The sequence below is a fragment of the Orycteropus afer genome, unplaced genomic scaffold (genome assembly GCF_000298275.1).
Source record: "Orycteropus afer afer isolate SDZICR_OR568_19922 unplaced genomic scaffold, OryAfe1.0 scaffold00196, whole genome shotgun sequence".
NCBI classification, from domain to species: Eukaryota; Metazoa; Chordata; class Mammalia; order Tubulidentata; family Orycteropodidae; genus Orycteropus; species Orycteropus afer.
In genome coordinates, this window is record NW_006921783.1 from 3,627,454 (window position 1) to 3,648,371 (window position 20,918).

Below are 20,918 nucleotides of genomic sequence, written 5' to 3' on the forward strand. Positions count from 1 at the left end.
AAAAAAAAAAAAAGAAAAGAAATGTGTGCCATAGTATCGTTTCACTTAAACAGAGGCATTTCTGCTATATTCACTCCAAAACAAAGATCTCGCTGTTAATTTACATTAGGATTCAAACAGAAGTTGAGATGTTTACATACAGACTAACCTAACTTCAAATGCCTAGTCTAAATATGAATGTCTTAAAAATCATTAAAAATTAGCCAAAATGTCTTTTTAGTTATCTAGATGTTACTAAACATGGAATAACTTTAACAATGAAATAAATTTGAGGTACTTGTGAATATTCATCTTTATGTCAATTAAGCTAAACAAAGCAAAACACAATTCCTTGGCAGAAAATGCCTTTACTACTTGTTAGCTTAGAGCCAATAACATGAATTATTCTAAATGATGCTAAATATTTCCCAATATTTGGGTGAAGACAACTGGTTAACACATAATCATGCCTGCATATAAATAATTGTATAGGCAGTCCTCAACTGAAGACAGGATCCTATTCCAATTGCTATGTGGTAAGTCAATTCTAATGTAAACAAACTACCTTATTTTTTTCCATTATTTTTGCCTTCTATTATCAGTTATTTTTATAAAAGGAGTTCTGGTGGCATAGTGCCTAAGACACTTGACTGCTAACCAGAAGGCTGGCAGTTCAAACCCACCAGCTACTTCTTGGAAGGAAGACTGGGTCTTCTACTTCCATAGAAAAACCGCCTCAGAAACCCAAGGAGGGGTTGTTATGAGTCAGATCCGACTGGACGGCAGTGAGTTTGGTTTGGTTTTTTTGGTTTTATCTTTTTAAATCTGGCAGTTCTTTGAATAGTATATTAAAAAAACTGAGCATCTATCTATGAATGAACATTTGAGAATGGTAACATCAGCAAATTACTCACTACAACATATTATGAATGATAAGATTTACCACACATATGTAGCACACAAAAGGACAGTTGTTAAGTGCAGCTTTAAATAACTTGAATATGTCGTTAAGTCACATAAACCTGCTATTCTTTACCTTGATATTATAATTTCTCAGAATTTTAGAAATAATTTTTAAAACATATAAATACAATTTTATTAACACTGATTAGCAGGTTGTAATCATTTTATATGAAATCAATATTACAAATACTCACTCTCATCACAGTATCTTCTGTCCCCTCACTTTCACTCCACCCTACTGCCTCTTTCTCTATTCTGCCAAAGGTCAGTTATTCAAAAACATTAGAAAACATGAAAGTTCTGGATATTTAATGTGAATATCCAGAAATAGAGAAGTTTCAAATGAGCATAAACTCCTTCACAGCTTTGGAAAGAAAATGAGTATTCAAAAGGTTCAAAAAGGTTTGTATTATTCAAAGGTTTTAAAGAAAGTTCTGCCAAGAGATTCATTCAATAGAGTTAGTACAAAATAAATGGTTTGTCAATTTCTAAATAGAAATAAAGATTCCATGTAAGGAAAATTAAATTGCCATGTGTATGTGAAATGATGAGAAGCAAAGGAGCAATAATAAAATCCCAAGTACTGACTGTAGGATTGCAATACCCAAAGGTAAAGTTCTTTGTATTGCATAGTTTTGACAACTTAAAAAAATGGCCTGAATATACAACATGAAATTCTACTCTCCTTTCCCTTTTAATGGTCAGTCTATTTGAAAACACATTCTCAGAAGGCCAGGTCAGTAATGCTTTATATCAAGACATTTATTAATATTAGTAATTTTGGGTAGGAAAAATTGGGATGAAAGTACAAGTATTTTGAAATTTTTGAAAAAAGTAAATATTTGAGTTCTTAGCAGATCAGTGAAAATGGTACAATTTTAAATTTTATTTCACAGCATACCTTAAATTTATACAATATTAACACGAATAAAAAACAGGAATGCTGTAGTTCAAAGACAACCAGTTGTAAGAGCTGATACCCTAAATCCAGCTCAATGTTGATCTGTAAGACCTTGTTCAAACTGCTTACCTTCTCAATTTTACTATCTATGAAATGGAAGTAATACTATTTGCATTATTGACCTCTCCAGATCATAAGGTCCAAATGAAATATTATATATGAAAGTGCTTCATGGGCGTGACTTAGCTGGCCCCTCTCAGGGACCTGTGAACCTCGCCCGGGCCCCTCTCGGGAACCCGTAAACCTCTCCCAGGAGCACAGAATAAAAACTTTTTAACCCCACTTCTGCGCGTCCTCTTCTCCTTACTGCGACCTTATATCTGGTGCGTTGGCCGGGAAGGGGAAGTGTGGTGCAAGTAATGTCTGCTGGAACAGAGTGCCACACACCCCCCTTCTCCCTTTCCTCCTCCTTTTCATGGACCAGGAACCTCCAGCCGTTGTCATCATCCAACACTGGTGAGTTTCCCATTTTGACTAATTCCCCAATCCTGGGCACCTAGATCCCAAGTCCCGGTTCCACTTCCAGAGCCTCTGTCCACAAACACGTCAGAGTCTCTTCCACTCCAAAGGCTGAGGTACCCTGGGGACGCCCTGGGTTCCCAGTCTTTCCACAGCATAGCCGTTTCAGACTGAAGACTACAGTGGAGACGTCCACTGTTTTCTTCCAGCCTCCATTTCCAAGATTCTGGTGAAACGACTGGGGCGCTGGTCCTTTGACAGAATCTTTCCACTGGGACTTAAGGGATCATGGGTAACCAGGACTCCAAACCAGACCTAACTACTCCCCTGGGGTGTCTCTTACTCAATCTCCGTGCCCTGGGGCTGGCTCAGGACTTACGTTCCAAATGCCTAATTTTCTATTGCAATACTGTTTGGCCCCAATAATAATTCTCAATGGCCTGAGCAAGGAACTTTTGATTTTAATATCCTCACTGATCTCAATAATTTCTGCCGCCGCACAGGCAAAGGGCCGGAGGTTCCCTAGGTCCAAGCTTTCTTTTACCTGCACTCCTGTCTCTTTCCCTTTCTCTGCTTTTCTTGCAATACCACCCAAATTCTCCTAACTTACGAAACTCCTATTCAAACCCCCTCTAAATACTCCTCAATCCCTCTCAATTCCCCTAGCCTGGAGTCTCTGGGGTTAGTCCCCTTTGGCCTCTTCAGGGGTTCGAGTCCCCTTTGGCTGGATTAGGTAGGGTAGAGGGTTCGAGTCCCTCTAGCAGCTCTAGTAGAGAGTTCACATTCGGTTTCATTGGGGTTGGTGTCTGTCTGTGTGACTGTTTAGTGTGAATGATATATGTGAAGTTCCAAGACGAGAAGTCGCGGAATTTGAATGGGCCTGAAGATGCATTCCATGTGAGGTCGGATTAGCATAACGGTGTGGCTTAGCCCTCCTCTCCAGGGTTTATACGGGGACACCTTAGCCAAAGACCCACTGAAACCTTCGTAAGAAGGGCGGACGACCAGGCATCAGAGAGGTCCTTGGGACTTGTCTTTTGTTTTGTGTGCGCCACTGTCACTATGGGAGGTACCCCCAGTAAATCTACTGTGTTAGAATACATGATAAAAATTTTCCGAAGGGATTTAAAGAAGATTATGGTGTTAGCCTCAGTCCATCTAGGTTAAGAATCTTTTATGAGACCCATCCACAAGAGCACCCAACTTCCTCTTTCTCTGACCCACCTGAATCTCTTTCATCCCCACCTCATAGACCCCCCTTATTCAGGACAGGCACTTTCATCTCCACCACTTCCCCAGAGTCCTTTTTTACCCTTCCGGGTGAGCAGCCACACCCGTTCTCAACAGCCCTTTCTCTGTCCCTTACATAAAGTGGCTGACTTTGAAGATGTTGTCTGTGTCCATATTTCCTTTCTCCCTTACCAACTTATCTCAGATTGAAAAACTTCTGGGTTCCCTTTCTCACAATCCCACCACCTACATTAAGGAATTTTGTTGCCTCTCTCAAGTGTATGACCTAACCTGACGTGACATCTATGTCATTCTTTCTTCCACTTTAAACTCTGATGAAAGGGAGCGGGTTCTTGGAACTGCTTGGGAACATGCCCACCAAATTCATTTAACTGACCATACCATGCCAGTGGGTCCAGAAGCAGTTCCTGGGCAGGACCCCGGATGGGAATACCAACTAGAAACCCAATCTGGGCGGAATGGCCGCAGTCCTAGCAGGCCTACAGGCTGTTTCACATAAAGCTGTTAACTTCAATAAACTGTGGGAGATTACTCAACTCCCTAATGAAAACCCAGCAACTTTTCTTTATGTCTCACTGAGGCCCTTACACAATATACATACTGGCTTAGGCCCAACCTCCCCGGCAGGCAGGAGCTACAGTTTTAGCTACTCACTTTATCACCCAATCTGCTCCTGACATTAGAGGGAAACTGAAAAAGGCAGAGGAGGGCCCTCAGACTCCCATTTGAGACCTGGTGAATATGGCCTTTAAAGTATTTAACACTTGGGAGGAAAGGGCTGAGGCAGATAGGGAATCCTGCACTTGCCAGAAGGCCAATTTGCAAGCCCAAGCCTTAGTGGCAGCCCTGAGGCCGGCACCTACTCAACCATCCAGAAATAACCTACCAACTGGACCCTGCTTCAAATGTGGTAAGGAAGGCCACTGGGCCAAACACTGCCCGCACCCACGACAACCTTCCAGACCTTGTCCGGCGTGCAGTCAAATTGGACATTGGAAAAGTGACTGTCCCTCCATGCCAAGACACAGGGGGCCAACTCCTCCAACCCCTGACCCGCTGTTGACTGTCCTGGGTCTGGCAGCTGAAGACTGAAGGAGCCCCGACTCGTCGACTCCAATCGCTCTCGCCGAGCCCAGGGTAACACACAAGGTAGCGGGTAAGTTGACATCCTTCTTGGTCGATACGGGGCCTACCTATTCTGTCTTACTTTCCTTCCCGGGACAATCATACCCCTCCCCAGTCTCAGTTATGGGAATTGACGGACACTCCTCTAAACCCCAGGTAACAGGTCCTGTCACATGCCTCATAGACAACAGAATTATTACACACTCCTTTCTAGTGATACCTACTTGTCCCACCCCACATTTAGGAAGAGACCTTCTTTTTAAGTTAGGGGTCACCCTACACTGGGCTCAGGACCCCTCAGCACTACTTCTACTACTATTAATCTCTACTCCACCCTCCACACCAAACCCTCCTTTACCTCCTGATTTAGCAGATACCACTGTGTGGGAACACCACCCCAAGCCCTTGTTTTCCAGTAACAATAGTTCCCCAACTTACAGTGTACGGAGAATGTGAACTCTCTTGGCTATTACCAAAACCAAGAACCAAACGAGCCACCTTTTAGCCTGTTATAGTAGGCCTCAGCCTGGCCTCTGCTTTCACTGCAACCGGACCAGCAGGAGGGGCACTGGGTCACAGCATAATGTCAGCTCAAGATTTCCAAAACCAATTAGAAATAACTCTAGAAACCATTGCAGATTCTTTAGCTTCTCTCCAATGACAGCTAACCTCTCTGGCCCAAGTAACTTTACAGAATCGAAGAGCCTTGGACCTATTAACGATGGAAAAAGGTGGAACCTGTCTCTTTCTTAAAAGAAGAATGCTGCTATTATATCAACTAATCCGGTCTGGTGGAACAAAATATCAGGAACTACGTAATAGACACTGAACGGAAACCTCACCATTTGAATGGCTCCAATCACCACTAACAGCCTGGTTATTACCCCTTATAGGACCTCTTATACTAGTAAGTCTCTTTTTTCTTTTCACCCTTGCCTCTTTAGATTCCTCCAAAACCAGCTTAAAGAAATGTCCAGAGTCACTGTTAACCAACTACTTCTACACCCATACACCTGCCTGCCAACCAACCCAATTCCCACTGACACCAGCCTTTAACCACTCCGACCCTGTTCAGCAGGAAGCAGGCAGAACATAACTTCGTCCTTTTTAGTCCTTTTTATCACCAAAAAAAGGATTAAGCCGGAAAGAATTACAAAAACTGGTCAAGCAAGGGAGTGGTTGACCACACCCTATACTAAACCCCAGCACTTGACCCTCAACTATTTCCTGCCCCCATGCTAATAAGGTGCTTTAACCTTATTGGTTCCTGTAACACATACCTGCTCTCAATCTGGTCCTCTAAGAACCAGGAAGAAAATCACTATAAAAAACCCTTTCTTTTACCTGGGCAGTGGGACTTCTTTGGCCCCTCTCAGGGACTGTGAACCTCACCCGGGCCCCTCTTGGGACCCGTAAACCTCTCCCGGGAGCGCAGAATAAAAACTTCTCTTTAACCACCCACCCCCCAAAAAGAAAGTGCTTCATGAACTTTTAAATGCTTTACAAGTATTCACAGTATTGGAAGGAGATCAGTAAATTCCAAACATTAATATTCTTCAGAGACTGTATCTAATCACCCTTTTATTAGGTGTTATGCACAGAAATTGCACACAGATTAGTACTGATATGAAGATGGCTCTTCCACAATAAGTTATCTGACAAAAATCCATCACTTTCTTGAAGTTAGTTACCAAGTCCTATTATATAAAGAATCTGAAAACTGTTTTCAGGCAACATTAACCAAAGAAATTCTGACTATTAAAACAGAACTTAAGATATTATAGGTTGATAATACCTTGACAGGTGGTGTAGAACTAGGGGAAGGAGTCATCACACAGGTTTCTTGACTATTATAGGAGGGACTATCAGTCAGGTTCAGATAGAGCTCATCTTCATTGGTGAAGCTGCCCTGGAGGTCCACTCCTGGAGAGATGCAGATCACTATGGCACTAGTATTATCTGCTCGGAGCATACGCTGCCTCCAGCGGCCTAGTGCTCGAGTCACAAGCATTTTAGCACAAGATTGTCCATGCTCACCCTGTATTGACAAAAATAAGCAGAAAGAAGATAACAAATCAGATTTGGTCATTACTACATCTGAATCTAATTAAAAATTAGAAGTTCAATGTGGAAAAAATTCCAAAATTTCAATCATTAGCCACACTCTCCGTAACTATGTTAATATAGTACTGCCCTAAATTTTTGTTTTGTTATAAATACACAAAAATTTTAAGTGATAATAAAACAAGGCTTTATCTTGTGGCTAAATATCTTCCACTTATTTTTCTTATTTTCAGTAACAAGAAACTTGGTCTCTCCACTGTAACTTTAATTTGGAAAAGTTATATAAAAATTAAGGAAGCACAATCTAAAATAGGAATTAAACATTAAGTTACTATAGATGAACATTATTCAGAAACAATATAACCAGGTATAGTAAAAGGAGGGAAAAAAAACTCATTGCAAAGAACCCATTTCCTCCCAAATTAAGTGCTTCTGCAAATAAAAGACAATGACCCAAAATAAAAATTATCAAAGGATATGAAAAAAATTCAGAGATAAAGAAATACAAAGGCTCTTAAACATACATAAAAATGTTTAATGTCACTCATATGAGGAAAAAGGCAAAAGTGGTTACGATGTAGAAATCAAATATACACCAATAGAGAGACTGGGGAAAAAATGCTCAAATCATCTTGTTGTTGTTGTTATGTGCTGTCGAGTCGGACCCGACTCATAGCGACCCCTCCTTGGGTTTCTGAGGCAGTATCACTGTGGAAGTAGATTGCCCCATCTTCCTTCCGAGGAGTGGCTGGTGGGTTTGAAACGCTAGCCTTTTGGTTAGCAGTCAAGTGCCTTAGGCACTATGCTATCAGAGCTCCCCAAATGATCTTATGTTATACAATTAATTGTGGCTCACTATCACACATGGATTTAGAAACTGCTAAATTTCAAAGAACAGAAATGAAAAGGATGAGCTGTACATGTCTAAAAAAAGTACTTCCAATGATGATGATGAATGTGAAGTATCTCAGAAGAAACGTGTCATAAACTAAAAGTAGGAAAAACATTTAAATAAGTTTATATAAAGTGATAAAAAATATATTAATGTATGATAAATAATCTTTGACTTTCACTGTATCTCTAAAGTTAATATAGTCAAACTGGATAAAGAACTGGCAGTTAGGGTTTATTTCCACCTTCTCCTCAGGAAAATCAAGATAAAGCTTGGGAACCTTTCCACCTTCTTCAATTTTCCGAGCCTATTTTGTAACACGGATATTTGTTCCTTCAGGGTTTGCTACAATGAGCCTGCTGTTGTTGTTGTTATATGCTGTCAAGTCAAACCCGACTCATAGCGACCCCTCCTTGGGTTTCCGAGGCAGTATCACTACGGAAGTAGGATTGCCCAACCTTCCTTCCGAGGAGTGGCTGGTGGGTCTAGTGTCTGTTTTTTTAGGTGTTTTCTTTCTCTAGTGCCACTCTAACAGAAAATATCACAAATGGGTGGCTTTAACAAACAGGCATTTATTCTCTTACTGTTTAGGAGGCTAGAAGTCCAAGGTCAGAGTGCCAGCTCTAGGGCTGGATGCAAGCCCCTCAACCTTGCACTTCAGCTCTGCTTCTTGCTCCCAGCGTATTGTAGCTGAAGGCATCTCTTCACTCAGGCAGCTGCCGACTGCTGAGGCTGACAAACCCAACGTCAAGTAAAATGGCACAGTTCCAAAATTAACAAGTCACACAGCAGACCACTAATTCAAGTCCATTAACACTCCCAAGATCAGCAGACAACATGACAGGCTAATGAACAACTACTTGGCTACACGCAGGGTCCAAGCATGCCAAAAAGCTGCAAACCATTCCTAAAGCTTTACCTTACATACTGGAAGCAGACCACACCCTATAGCAGCTACTCAGCTGTTTACTGCAGATTCCACCACGGACTTGATTACCAGTCTTATCATGGGGAATAATGATGCCCAGCTGCCAAGTCACTCAAAACCAGGCCCAGCCAAACTGACACATAATAACTACCACAATAGGTGTATCTTAAAACCAACTGCTTTTATGATTACAATTGATTTATTTTATTCCTTCATGAGTCAATTTTAGTATTTTCCTAGAAAACTAGTCATTTAGCCTAATTTTTCAAATTAACTGACAAATTTGTTCTAAAATTATTGTGATTAAATAAAATAGATAAAATCAAATTTAAAGTGTAGTTATATATACCTTTAAGCTTCTCTGTGCTTTTTGGTTTGTTTGTTACAAAGATAAATCAAGCCTGGTTTGACTTTTTAAAAGAACTATCCTTTGGTTTTTATGAATTTCTCTGTCATTAATTTCTGCTCTTTATTATTTTTACCTTCCTGTTTTCAGGATTTATTCTGATGTTCTTTTTCTAACTCCTTGCCAAAGTGGACGTGCAAGCTCATTTTCATCATAGCAGATAGTTCATTTACCTAGTTTGCTTTTCAGCATTTTCTTTCCCCCTGTGGGACTAACATGAGCCCTGGATTATGGAAGTATCATTTTATAGGTCACAAAATAAAAAACATTGCCAATTAAACTATGATGCACTAAGTCATCAATTAGAACGCTGTTCTTGTTAAGTGCCGTCGAGTCCAACCTGACTCATGGCAACCCCTCCCTGGGTTTCCAAGGCAGTATCACTACGAAAATAGACTTGATTGCCCAACCTTAGGCATTTCAATTTCAGAAAAGTTATAAAGTGTAAAAAAGATGATGAAAAGCAGCATTAATCTCTAATTCATGAATCTATCACATTCCCCAGCGCACATGTTTCAACATTCTCCAAACACTTCTACCCCGTAAGGACTCACTGAAGGGCTGACTCCCTTACCTTTCACTTTTACTTCCAAGCAAAGCTCCATGGAACAGTAAACTATGTGACCTATCTTTACTTCCTTACACATTTTTGTCTCATCCACTAGGATCCTGTTGGTTTAAGAGCCCCCCTCCAATAATGTGTCCTTTTCAATTCTTCTATTATACATTCTAAGTTATCTCATATATTACCAAAAAAAAAAAAAACCATTGCTATCAAGTTGATTCTGATTCATAGAGACCCTACAGAACAGCAGAACTGCCCTATCATGTTTTCAAGGCTATAAATCTTTAGAGAAGCAGAATGCCACATCTTTCTCCAGTGGAGCAGCTGGTGGGTTTAAACTGCTAATCTTTCGGTCATACCCAAGTGCTTAGCCACTGAGCAACTAGGGCTCCTTCATATATCGCCATAACTTTACCTAACTTCTGTTAACCATCAAATTAGTATTTCCAGGTTTTCTCAAATATTTATAAATGCCTGCTGCTACCTGCATGAACCATGCACACCTCTAACCACAGGCATGCCTCCATCTGCACTAATTATCTACCTTCTCAAAAAAACATGTCTCATCATTTTAAAAACAAAAAAAAAAGACCAGGTTTGCTGGTCTGATAGAGCCTGGTAGAACCACTGACACTATGGCCCCTAGCTGCCCTTCAGGTCTGGAGTTGAACTCACTCCTGTGGCTTCCAGCCAAACAAAAGATAGGCATATATATGAGCTGAACATTTACATGAGCTAGTGCCTAAGGCACTTGACTGTTAAGCAGAAGACTGGTGTTTCACACCCACCAGCCACTCCTCAGAAGGAAGATGGAGCTATCTACTTCTGTAGTGACACTGCCTCAGAAACCCAAGGAGGGGTCACTATGAGTCAGTCGGTCCAACTCGATGGTACATAACAATAACAACAAGATACACTCCTTGAAGAGATCAATCATGGGAGAACAGAAAGGCTGTGGACATATAGGGAGACAGCTCAGGGGGCAGGAGTATATGGGAAGGAAGGACAAAGGGAAAAGGTAACTATGGGAAGGAAGTAGGCAGGGAGCTATTGCATGTGGGAAATTGCAGTCAATGTCATGAGACAAAGTGTATGTGAGCTGCTGTATGGAAAGTGAATTTGCTCTGTAAACTTTCACTGAACCACAATAAAAATTTAAAAAAAAAAAAGTGTCTCTTCTTGATCATCACTCTACGAGTCACCTCAATCAGAAGTTTGGGTATAATCTTTTTTTCCCTCCTTATAAAACCGATTTCTGCCAATTCTACCATCCATATTTATTTTGTGTTCTTTTTCTTTTTTAAACTACCACTACCTTACATCAAGCTTGCAAAATTTCTCATTTAAAATATAACAGCAGCCTCTACTGAGGAAGTCTAATAGATCACTAATAAAACCAAATCAGAAACAGAGGCAATAGGAAAGAATTAACAAGTGAAGCAAGGTGATTGATGAGCTTTATAACTAGGACTCCACTTATCAAAATTCACCTTCTTTGGGGATACTTCATTAATCATTGCTAGCACCCATTCTCTTTCATTGCCAAGAGCTTAATTTTGATAAAAGTAAAATGGCTTTTTGCAGTGTAGTAAATTACTTAGTGTGGCTTTTCTACCCATAAGTCTTTGTAAACTCCAAGGTGGGATTTTCTATGAGCAACTGAGGAGCTATCCACCTGGGTTATTTCTGTTGGGCGTGGCACAATACAATGTTCTGGGAGGTTCCCACTCTCTCATGTGCTTAGAGTTCTGATGCTGTGATTGGCTAGTTTGACCATCCTTCCGGGCTCAAAAGGAGGCCTCCTGGAGGCAGAACTCTCTCTGACTGATGGTTGAGGAAGACGTGCTGCCGAAAGAGACACGCACCCCTGAAAGAGACACGTGCTGCTAGGAAAGAGACACAAGAGACACACATCGCTGAGTGAGACACCGAGGGACCAGCACTGCAGGGAAAGAGACTGTGAGAGACTTTTGGCTGAGGGACGGTGGGCTGGGAGAGAGACTGAGCGTTCTTCCTGAACTTGAGTTGTAGCCTGGTGCTTCCCTAATAAACCCCATAATCTGTGAGTTCTGTGTGGCCACTGCAGTGAATTATCGAACCCAGGAGAGAGGTGGTGGGTGCTTTGGGAGGAACGGTTGGTGAAAGGGCTGGAGGGAGGCAGCATGTCTGGCCTTGCAGTAATAGGCCTTGGGTTACTGCTGGTAATCCTGTCTTCCTCTTGTGAGATTAGAGGAGGTCAGAACACGGGGCCTCCTTGCCCTTTTTGCACTTTTCTTTTTCCTATAGCTTCTAATATATAGGTCTCTTCATAGCCATTACCATCTATCCTCTATTTTCTCCTACATACTGCAATGAGTTGTTGTTGTTGTTGTGTGCCGTCGAGTCGGCCCCGACTCATAGCGACCCCTCCTGGGGTTTCCGAGGCAGTATCACTACAGAAGTAGGATTGCCCAACCTTCCTTCCGAGGAGTGGCTGGTGGGTTTGAACCGCCAGCCACTGCAATGAGTAAGTCTTCTAAAATGCATATCTAAAATATAGCTTTTCAGTAACTCTCCCATCTATGCTAGCATAAAGACGTAACTTTTTAACAGACCATTCAAAACCTTTTTGCCTCATCTTCATTTACTTCCAAAGCATCCTATCCTGCAGTCACACCACTTTACTTATGGAATCAGAATATATCATATTCGTCAAGTAGGTCTTCTTGAACTACCATACACACTGTGTTTCATTTGCCTGGAAAGCGTCTCTCTCCTCCCTTGATTTATTTACCTGGTAAATTCAACCCTACCTTTATGCTCAAATATCATTATCCTCCATGAAACTTCCTTATGTAATCTTCCCAAATTTCCTATCTCCTCCCTCTCAGTTTTCATAATCTTGTTTTAATTATTGTTACATGGATACTTCCCTCAATACTCATTCCAAAAACATTCTTTGTTATATGAATGGGTTCTCCTCGACCACTACAAACTAGCTTTTGTCTCTGTCACACTATTGAAATGTCTCTCCTTTCCTGATCACTAAACAATTCCAACTCCAATGGACCAAATAGTTTTTTTAAAAATTTTATCTTTCTTTGACATCTGATATCACTATCCATAGCGCAAAGGCAATGTGCTAGGTCTGGAAATTGAGATGAATTGAGCTGTGATTGAGATGAATTGAGCTGCGATTCTTACTTTTAAAAAACTCACAAACTAATGGGATTGATATTTCTATGTTCTATTTGCAATAACACAGTCAGTGCTTAAAAAAGACTGTATTCTATTTATCTCTGCAGCCATGAGCTTAGTACCTGATATGTTAAATGAATGAACAAATGGAAGCAATTTTAAATAGGTTCAAATTGCCTCTTTTTCACCTCAAAATATAGCCTTACCACTCACTCCTCCCATCTTAGAAAAAGACCATCTTTTTCAAGGATAACCTGTCCCCTTGTGCCTTTGATTCCAGTAGTTTCCCTGTCTTTGGACTTTTACTCTATCAATATCCTTTATTTCTCTTGCACTGTCAAGCTTTCTCTTAACTACAAAACTCCTTTAAAGACCCTTACTATTTTTTCAAGTTAACAATGGCATACTCCCTTTATCTTCTTGAAAGAGTACTCAATACCCACTACACAACTATTTCCTGGGCTCACAAAATACTTCTTCATCGCCACTTGCAATATGCTTTATGTCTTATGCGCTCACCACTTACTTTAAAATTCTTCATTCTTGAAGGTCCCTAATAAAAAAGCCAGTACGCTGATCTCAACCATCTGCCTCTACTTTGCAGCATTTGACATTCCTGACTACCACCTCAAAATCCTCTTTCCTTGTCTTCAATAACATTCTGCATTATCCAGAATTTCTTTATCTATTCCTGGGAGGCTGAGGTTATGGTGATCAGGTAACAGTAAACTCAGTGAAGAGAAAGACAATTTCCAAACAAAGGTAGCAATTAGGGAAAAGGATTTTCTCACTGCTGTCTATTTCTAGCTTTGTAATTGATTAAAAAACCCACTGCCATCGAATTGGATCTGACTCAAAACGACCCCTCCCTGGGTTTCCGAGGTGGTATCTCTACGGAAGTAGATTGGCCAACCTTCCTTCCGAGGAGTAGCTGGTGAGTTTGAACTGTCAGCCTTCTGGTTAGCAATCAAATGTCTTAGGCACCACGCCACCAGAGCTCCCAACTGACTAAAAAAATGATAGGCAAAATACAGTTACCATGTGACCCAGCAATCCCAACAATTCTACTCTTAGGTGTGTGTATGTGTATGTGTGTATGTATGTGTGTGTGTGTGTGTGTGTATGGAATATCTATGGTCTCTCTCTATGTATCTATATTGTTGTTGTTGTTATGTGCCGTTGAGTCAGCCCCTCATAGCGACCCCTCCTTGGGTTTCTGAGGCAGTATCACTACGGAAGTAGGATTGCCCAACCTTCCTTCCGAGGAGTGGCTGGTGGGTTTGAACCGCCAGCCTTCTGGTTAGCAGTCAAGTGCTTTAGCCACTATGCTACCAGAGTTCCTTATAGATCTACATCTATATATATATATATATCTCCTCTCCCTTTCTCTCTATATATATATCTAAGAAAACTAAAAACTTATGTGCACACAACAAAAACTTACACATCTTAAAAATCTTATAAATCTTCATAGCAGCATCACTCATAATAGCCAAAAAGTGGGAAAAATACAAATGCTTATCAATGGATAATGGATAACTAATTACCATATATTCATACAATGAAATATTATACATGCTCTAATGTGGATAACCCTGAAAATTTATGCTAAGTGAAAGAAGCCAGACACAAAGCCCACATAATGTATGATCCCATTTATATGAAACGTACAGAATAAGCAAGTATATAGAGACAGAAAAGTCTATCAGTGTGTTTTGTTTACCTAGTGCCACTCTGGCAGGAATATATCACAAATGGAAAGCTTGAACAAACAGGAGTTTATTCTCTTACAGTTTGGATGTTTTAAATCTGAGCTCAAAGTGCCAGGCTCTAGAGGCTGGGTGAAACGCCCTTAACCTTAGGCTTTAGCTCTGCCTCCTGCTCCCGGACCATTGAAGCTGGAGGCTTTCTTCACTCAGACAGTTGCTGACTGCTGAGACTGGTAAGCCAAGGTTGACAAATAAAAATGCATAGTCCCAATATTACCAAACCACACAGCAGGCCATTAATTCAAGTCCACTGAAAGTCCCAAGGTCAGCAGAGCATGGTAGGCTGCTGAACAACGACACGGCTACATGCAGGGTTCAAGTGTGCCATAAGCTAGAGACCATTCCCCAAGGAATACAGGAAGCAGACCACATCCCTAAGGCAGCTTACTCAGCTGCTCAGAGTAGATTCCACCATGGAGTTGATTACCAGTCTCATCATGGGTAATACTATATCCACCTGCCCAGTCACTCAACCAGGCCCAGCCAAGTTGACACACAAACTTAACTACCACACAGGGAGGGTAGTTTGTCAGGGCTGGCAAAAGAGAAATGGCAAGAGGTTGGTAATGGGTATGAGTTTGGTGGAAGGGTTATGAAAATGTTCTGGAATTAGATAGTAGTGATAGTTGCACAACTTTATGATTGTGTGTCATGTTATCTACCTTTGTTTACTTATTTCTTGTCCATTCCACTAGTGATCAGGAGCTGCAAAGTCTATGTTTTACCTACTTTTGTAGCAAGGTAAAGGCAAAAATCTATCCGAAGGGAACATTTTTAGTTTATTTGGCCTGACAAAAGCATTTTTCTCACCATCAAGTATTTTTTCTCTTCTTGGTCCTGGCACATTGAAATGGCATCTTGAGGTGGAATCATATTCCAAAGTCCATCACTACCCAAGATAATATACTTGTGCTTCTGAGGGTCAAGATTGTGGACACTTGTATCTGGTTCAGGTGATACAACAAACTCACCACTGAAGAAATCATAGCTCCACAAGTCACCTAGAGACAGGAAGCAAAAGCAGCAAGTATTATTTACAAAGTAATAGTATCACATCAACAAATTAAAGGAATAAAGCTACATGTTCATCTTAATAGGTGTAGAAAAGCATTAGATAATATTCAAAATACATTTATGATAAAAATTTCCTACAGAATCCTTTGCACTCTTCCTTTCCAAACTGATCTTGGTACAATGCAAAGAAGTGTGGCAAGAACAAAGGAAATTCTGCTATCAATGAAGTAGTGATGACAGAGAACATCATCAACATTCACAACTGCACCCAGGGAGTGGGCTTCAAGAAGCATGCCCCTCAAAACTGGATATCTGTTTGCAGAAAAATGAAACAAGATCTGTACCTCAAACTATACATAAAAACTAACTCCAGATGGATCAGACTTAAATGTGAAACCTAAAACTATAAAGTTCCTCAAGGAAAAAACTGGGGCAAAGTCAAGGCCCCTTATATATGGCATAGGAGATGTGGTAGCACAGTGCCTAAGGCATCTAACTGCTAACCAGACGGTTAGTGGTTGAAACCCACTAGCCACTCCACTGAAGCAAGACTGGGCAATCTACTACCATAAAGATTTACTGCCTCAGAAATCCAATGGGGGTTGCTATGAGTAGGAATCAACTTGACAGCAGAGGGTTTTATATATGGCATAAATAGACTATCAAGCATAACCCAAAATGCACAAACAGCAGAAGATAAAATAGATGGATGGGACCTTCTAAAAACTGAATTTTTATGTATTTCAAAAGACTTCTCCAAAAGAGTAAAAAAAAACCTACAGATTGGGAAAAAATATTTGGCAAATGACAAGGAACTTATCTCTAAAATTTATAGAAATCTCCAACACCTCAACAGCAGAAAGACAAGCAATCCAATTAAGAAATGGACAGAAGACATGAATGGACACTTCACCAAAGAGGATATTCAGGCAGCCAACAAACACATGAAGAAATGTCCACAATCATTAGCCACTTGTTGCTATTGTTGTTATGTGCCTTCGAGTCGGACCCGACTCATAGCGACCCCTCCTTGGGTTTCCGAGGCTGTATCACTAAGGAAGTAGATTGCCCCATCTGCCTTCCGAGGAGTGGCTCGTGGGTTTGAACCACCAGCCTTCTGGTTAGCAGTCAAGTGCCTTAGGCACTATGCTACCAGAGCTCCCATTAGCCACTAGAGAGATGTAAATCAAAACAACAATGAGATACCATCTCACCCCAGCACTAATGACAAAGTTCAATAAGATAAAAAATAACAAATGCTGGCAAGGATGCACAGAGATTGGGACTCTTACACTGCTGGTGGGGCTGTAAAATGATACAACCACTGTGGAAAGCAGTATGGCAATTCCTTAAAAAGCTGGAATTAGAAATACCATTTGACCCAGCAATCCCATTAGTAGATATATATCCTAAAAAGTGAGAGCCAGGACAAGAACAGATATATGCACACCAGTGTTCATTGCAACACTATTTACAACAGCAAAAAGTTGGAAACATCCTACGTGCCCATCAACAGAAGAATGGATAACCTAACTATGGTACACAATGGAATACTATGCAACCCTAAAGAGTAACACAGAATCTGTAAAACACCACATAATGTGAATGAACTTGGAGGACATTACGCCAAGTGAAATAAGTCAATCACAGAAGGACAAATATTGTATTAGTCCAGTATTGTGAAAAGTCAAGGAAAGGTTTATATATGGAAGGAAACTTTCTTTGTTGGATACCTAGGGTGGGAGTGGAGGAGAAGTAACACTGCTAGATAGGTAGAAACAAGTATTGATTTAGGTGAAGGTAAGGGGAATGTACCAAATGTGAGTGATCAACACAGTGGCAATGAGGAAAAAGAAGACATAGAGAGGTACATGGGAGATACTGACAACAAAGATGAACCCTTTTGCACATACATTACTGCATTGTCAGTGATGGCAAACATTGATCTGTGGGTGGATAGATGGGTGGACAGGCTGAACTATCAGGTATGTCTAGGCAGGGGGGAGTGTGCCCCTGACCGTGTTTAGGGTTGGCAGATGACGTTTCTACAAGCATATTTGTATGTTCTATAACAATGTCCAGGTATATAGCAGAGGTGACAAAGGACAAGATTGTGGTGACTTCTTGGCCACAGCCAGCTAGCTACCCAGAGGAAAAAGTATCTGGACCTGTGGGCGCAGGACTATGGTCCCAGGGGACATCAAGCTCAATGGGCATAACATACTACACGAAAACATCGTTCCATATCCTACTTTGGCGAGTAGTGATGGGGATCTTAAAACTTGCAAGAGGCCATCTAGATGTAACGATGGATCTCTCCTTGACCTGAGCAAAGAAGAATGCAGAAAACCAAAGACCCATTGTGGTAGTTAAATTTGTATGTTAACTTGACTGGGCCTGGTTGAATAGCTGGGCAGCTGGTAATAGTTATTCCCCATGATGAGACTGAAAAACAACTCCATGGTGGGATCTACCACAAGCAGCTGAGTAGCTGCCTTTGGGATGTGGTCTGCTTCCTGTACATAAGGAGAAGACTTGTGGATAGTCTCTAGCTTATGGCACGCTTGGACCCTGCATGTAGCTGTGTCACTGTTCAACAGCCTGCCATGCTCTGCCAACCTTGGGACTTAAAATGGACTTAAATTAATGGCCTGCCATGTGGTTTGGTAACATCAGGGCTGTGCCTTTTTACTTGTCAACCTTGGGCTTGTCAGTCTCAGCAGCCAGCAGCTGTCTGAGTGAAGAAACGCCTCTAGCTCCAGTGTGCCAGGAGCAGGAGGCAGAGCTGGACCCCAAGGTTGAGGGCTTTACCCAGCCCCTAGAGCCTGGCACTTTGAACTTGGACTTAAAGGCTCCAAACTGTAAGAGAATAAACTCCTGTTTGTTAAGGCCATCCCATTTGTGGTATATTCTTGTCAGAGTGGCACTAGGTAACACCCATGGAAACAATCTATGTAGGAGATCCTGGATAGAATGGGAGAACAATGTGGAACAAAACTCAAAATCATAAAAATAAAGACTAGGTTTGCTGGTCTGATAAAGCCTAGTGAAACCTCTGAGACTACGGCTCCTAGCAGCCCTTCAGGTCTGGAACTGAACCCACTCCTATGGCTACCAGCCAAATAAAAGACTAGCATACGGGCTGAACATTTATATCAAAGAGATACACTCCTTGGTGAGATCAATCATGGGAGAACAGAAGGGCAGTATATGCACAAGGAGACGGCTCAGGGGGCAGGAGTATATGGGAGGGAAGGACACAGGGAAGAGGTAACTATGGGGAGGAAGTGGGAAGAGAGCTGTTACATTGTGGGAAATTGCAGTCAATATCATGAGACAAAGTGTGTATCAACTGTTGTTATATGGAAAATGAATTTGCTCTGTGAACTTTCACCCAAATCACAATAAAAATTAAATTTTTTTTTTTTTTAAAAAAAGAAGCATGACCCTCAGGGACAAGCTTAGGGCCTTGAATTTACGGCATAAATAGATTATCAAGTGTAACCTAAAATGCACCAACAGTAGAAGAAAAACTAGATGACTGGGACCTTCTAAAAATTAAATTTTTATGTGCTTCCAAAGACTTCTCCAAAAGAGTCAAAAGAGAACCTACAGATTGGGAAAAAATATTTGGTAATAACATATCTGACAAGGGACTTATCTCTAAAATGTATAGAAAACTCCAACACTTCAACATTAAAAATGCAAACAATTCAATTAAAAAATGGGCAGAAGACATGAATAGACACTTCACTAAAGCAGATACTCAGGGAGCCAACAAACACATGAAGAAATGTTCAAGATCATTAGCCATCTGAGAGATGAAAATCAAAACAACAGTAAGATACAATCTCACCCCAGCACTAAGAGCAAAGATCAACAACACAGAAAATAACAAATGCTCGCAAGGATGCAGAGATATTGGGACTCTCATACACTGCTGGTGGGACTGTAAAATGATGCAACCACTGTGCAAAGCAGTATGGCAATTCCTTAAAAAGTCAGAAATAGAAATAGCATTTGATCCAGTAATCCCATTATTAGGTATATATCCTAAAGAAGTGAGAGCCAAGACAAGAACAGAGATATGCCTAACCATGTTCATCCCAGCACCACTCACAACAGCAGAGATGGAAAAAAACCTATGTGCTCATCAACAGAAGAATGGATAACCAAACTATGGCACATACACACAATGGAATACTATACAACCCTAAAGAATAACAGAGAATCTGCAAAACATTGTATAACATGGATGAACTTAGAGGACATTGTGCTGAGTGAAGTAAGTCAATCACAAAACGATAAATATTGTATTAATTCACTATCGTAAAAAGTCAAGGAAAGGTTTATATATAGAAGGAAGCTAAAGGTTTATGTATGGAAGGGATGGGAGGGAACACTGCTAGACAGGTAGAGACAAGTATTGATTTGGGTGAAGGGAAAGGCAATATACCAAAAGTGAGTGACCAACATAATAACACTAAGGAAAAAGAAGACACAGAGACGTGCACAAGAGGTACAGACAACAAAGATAAACCCTTTCACATATACAGTACTACATCATCAGTGATAACAAACATTAATCTACGGGTAAATAGATGGGTAGACATGCTGAATGGTCAGGTATGTCTAGGCAAAAGGGAATATACCCATGACTATATATAAGGTTAGGAGCTCTGGTAGCATAGTGCCTAGGGCACTTGACTGCTAACCAGAAGGCTGGCTATTCAAACCCACCAGCCACTCCTCGGAAGGAAGGTTGAGCAATCTACTTCCATAGTGATACTGACTCAGCAACCCAAGGAGGGGTTGCTATGAGTCGGGTCCGACTCAATAGCACATAACAATAACAACAACATATATAAGGTTGGCAGACGATGTTTCTGCATATGTATTTGTATGTGCTGTAAGAAGGTCCATATAACTAGAAGTAACAGGGAAGAAGTTATGATAACTTCTTAGGCACAGTCAACCACCCAGATGGAGCAAGTTGTTGGACCTATGGGCTCAGGGCCATGGTTGCAGAGGACATCAAGCTCAATTGGTATAACGTACTACACAAAAACATTGTTCTACGTCCTACTTTGGTGAGTAGCAACTGGGGTCTTAAAAGCTTGCAAGTGGCCATCTAGATGCAACAATGGGTCTCTCTTCGTCTAGAGCAAAGAAGAATGAAGAAAACCAAAGATGCATGTAAGTAATTGGTCCAAGGAACTGGTACACCATGCGATCCTAAACCTATATGACTATAAAACCAGAGGAACTAGATGATGCCCAGCTATCACTGTCAACCACTTGGAAGGGGATCTATGTAGGACATCCTTAATAGAGTGGGAGAACAATGTGGCACAAAACTCAAAAT

The 20,918-nt window shown here is 41.0% G+C and overlaps 1 protein-coding gene across 1 annotated transcript in view; it reads right to left on the reverse strand.

Moving 5' to 3' along the window:
- PPM1D (protein phosphatase, Mg2+/Mn2+ dependent 1D) overlaps window positions 1-20,918 on the reverse strand; it is a 63,089-nt gene that overhangs the window by 9,563 nt on the left and 32,608 nt on the right. Inside the window, exons 4-5 of the mRNA XM_007947879.2 lie at window positions 15,350-15,540; window positions 6,534-6,776 (exon numbers count right to left, since the gene is read on the reverse strand). Of these exons, the coding sequence (XP_007946070.1) occupies window positions 6,534-6,776; window positions 15,350-15,540 (434 nt within the window). The remainder of the gene's footprint in view (window positions 1-6,533; window positions 6,777-15,349; window positions 15,541-20,918) is intronic.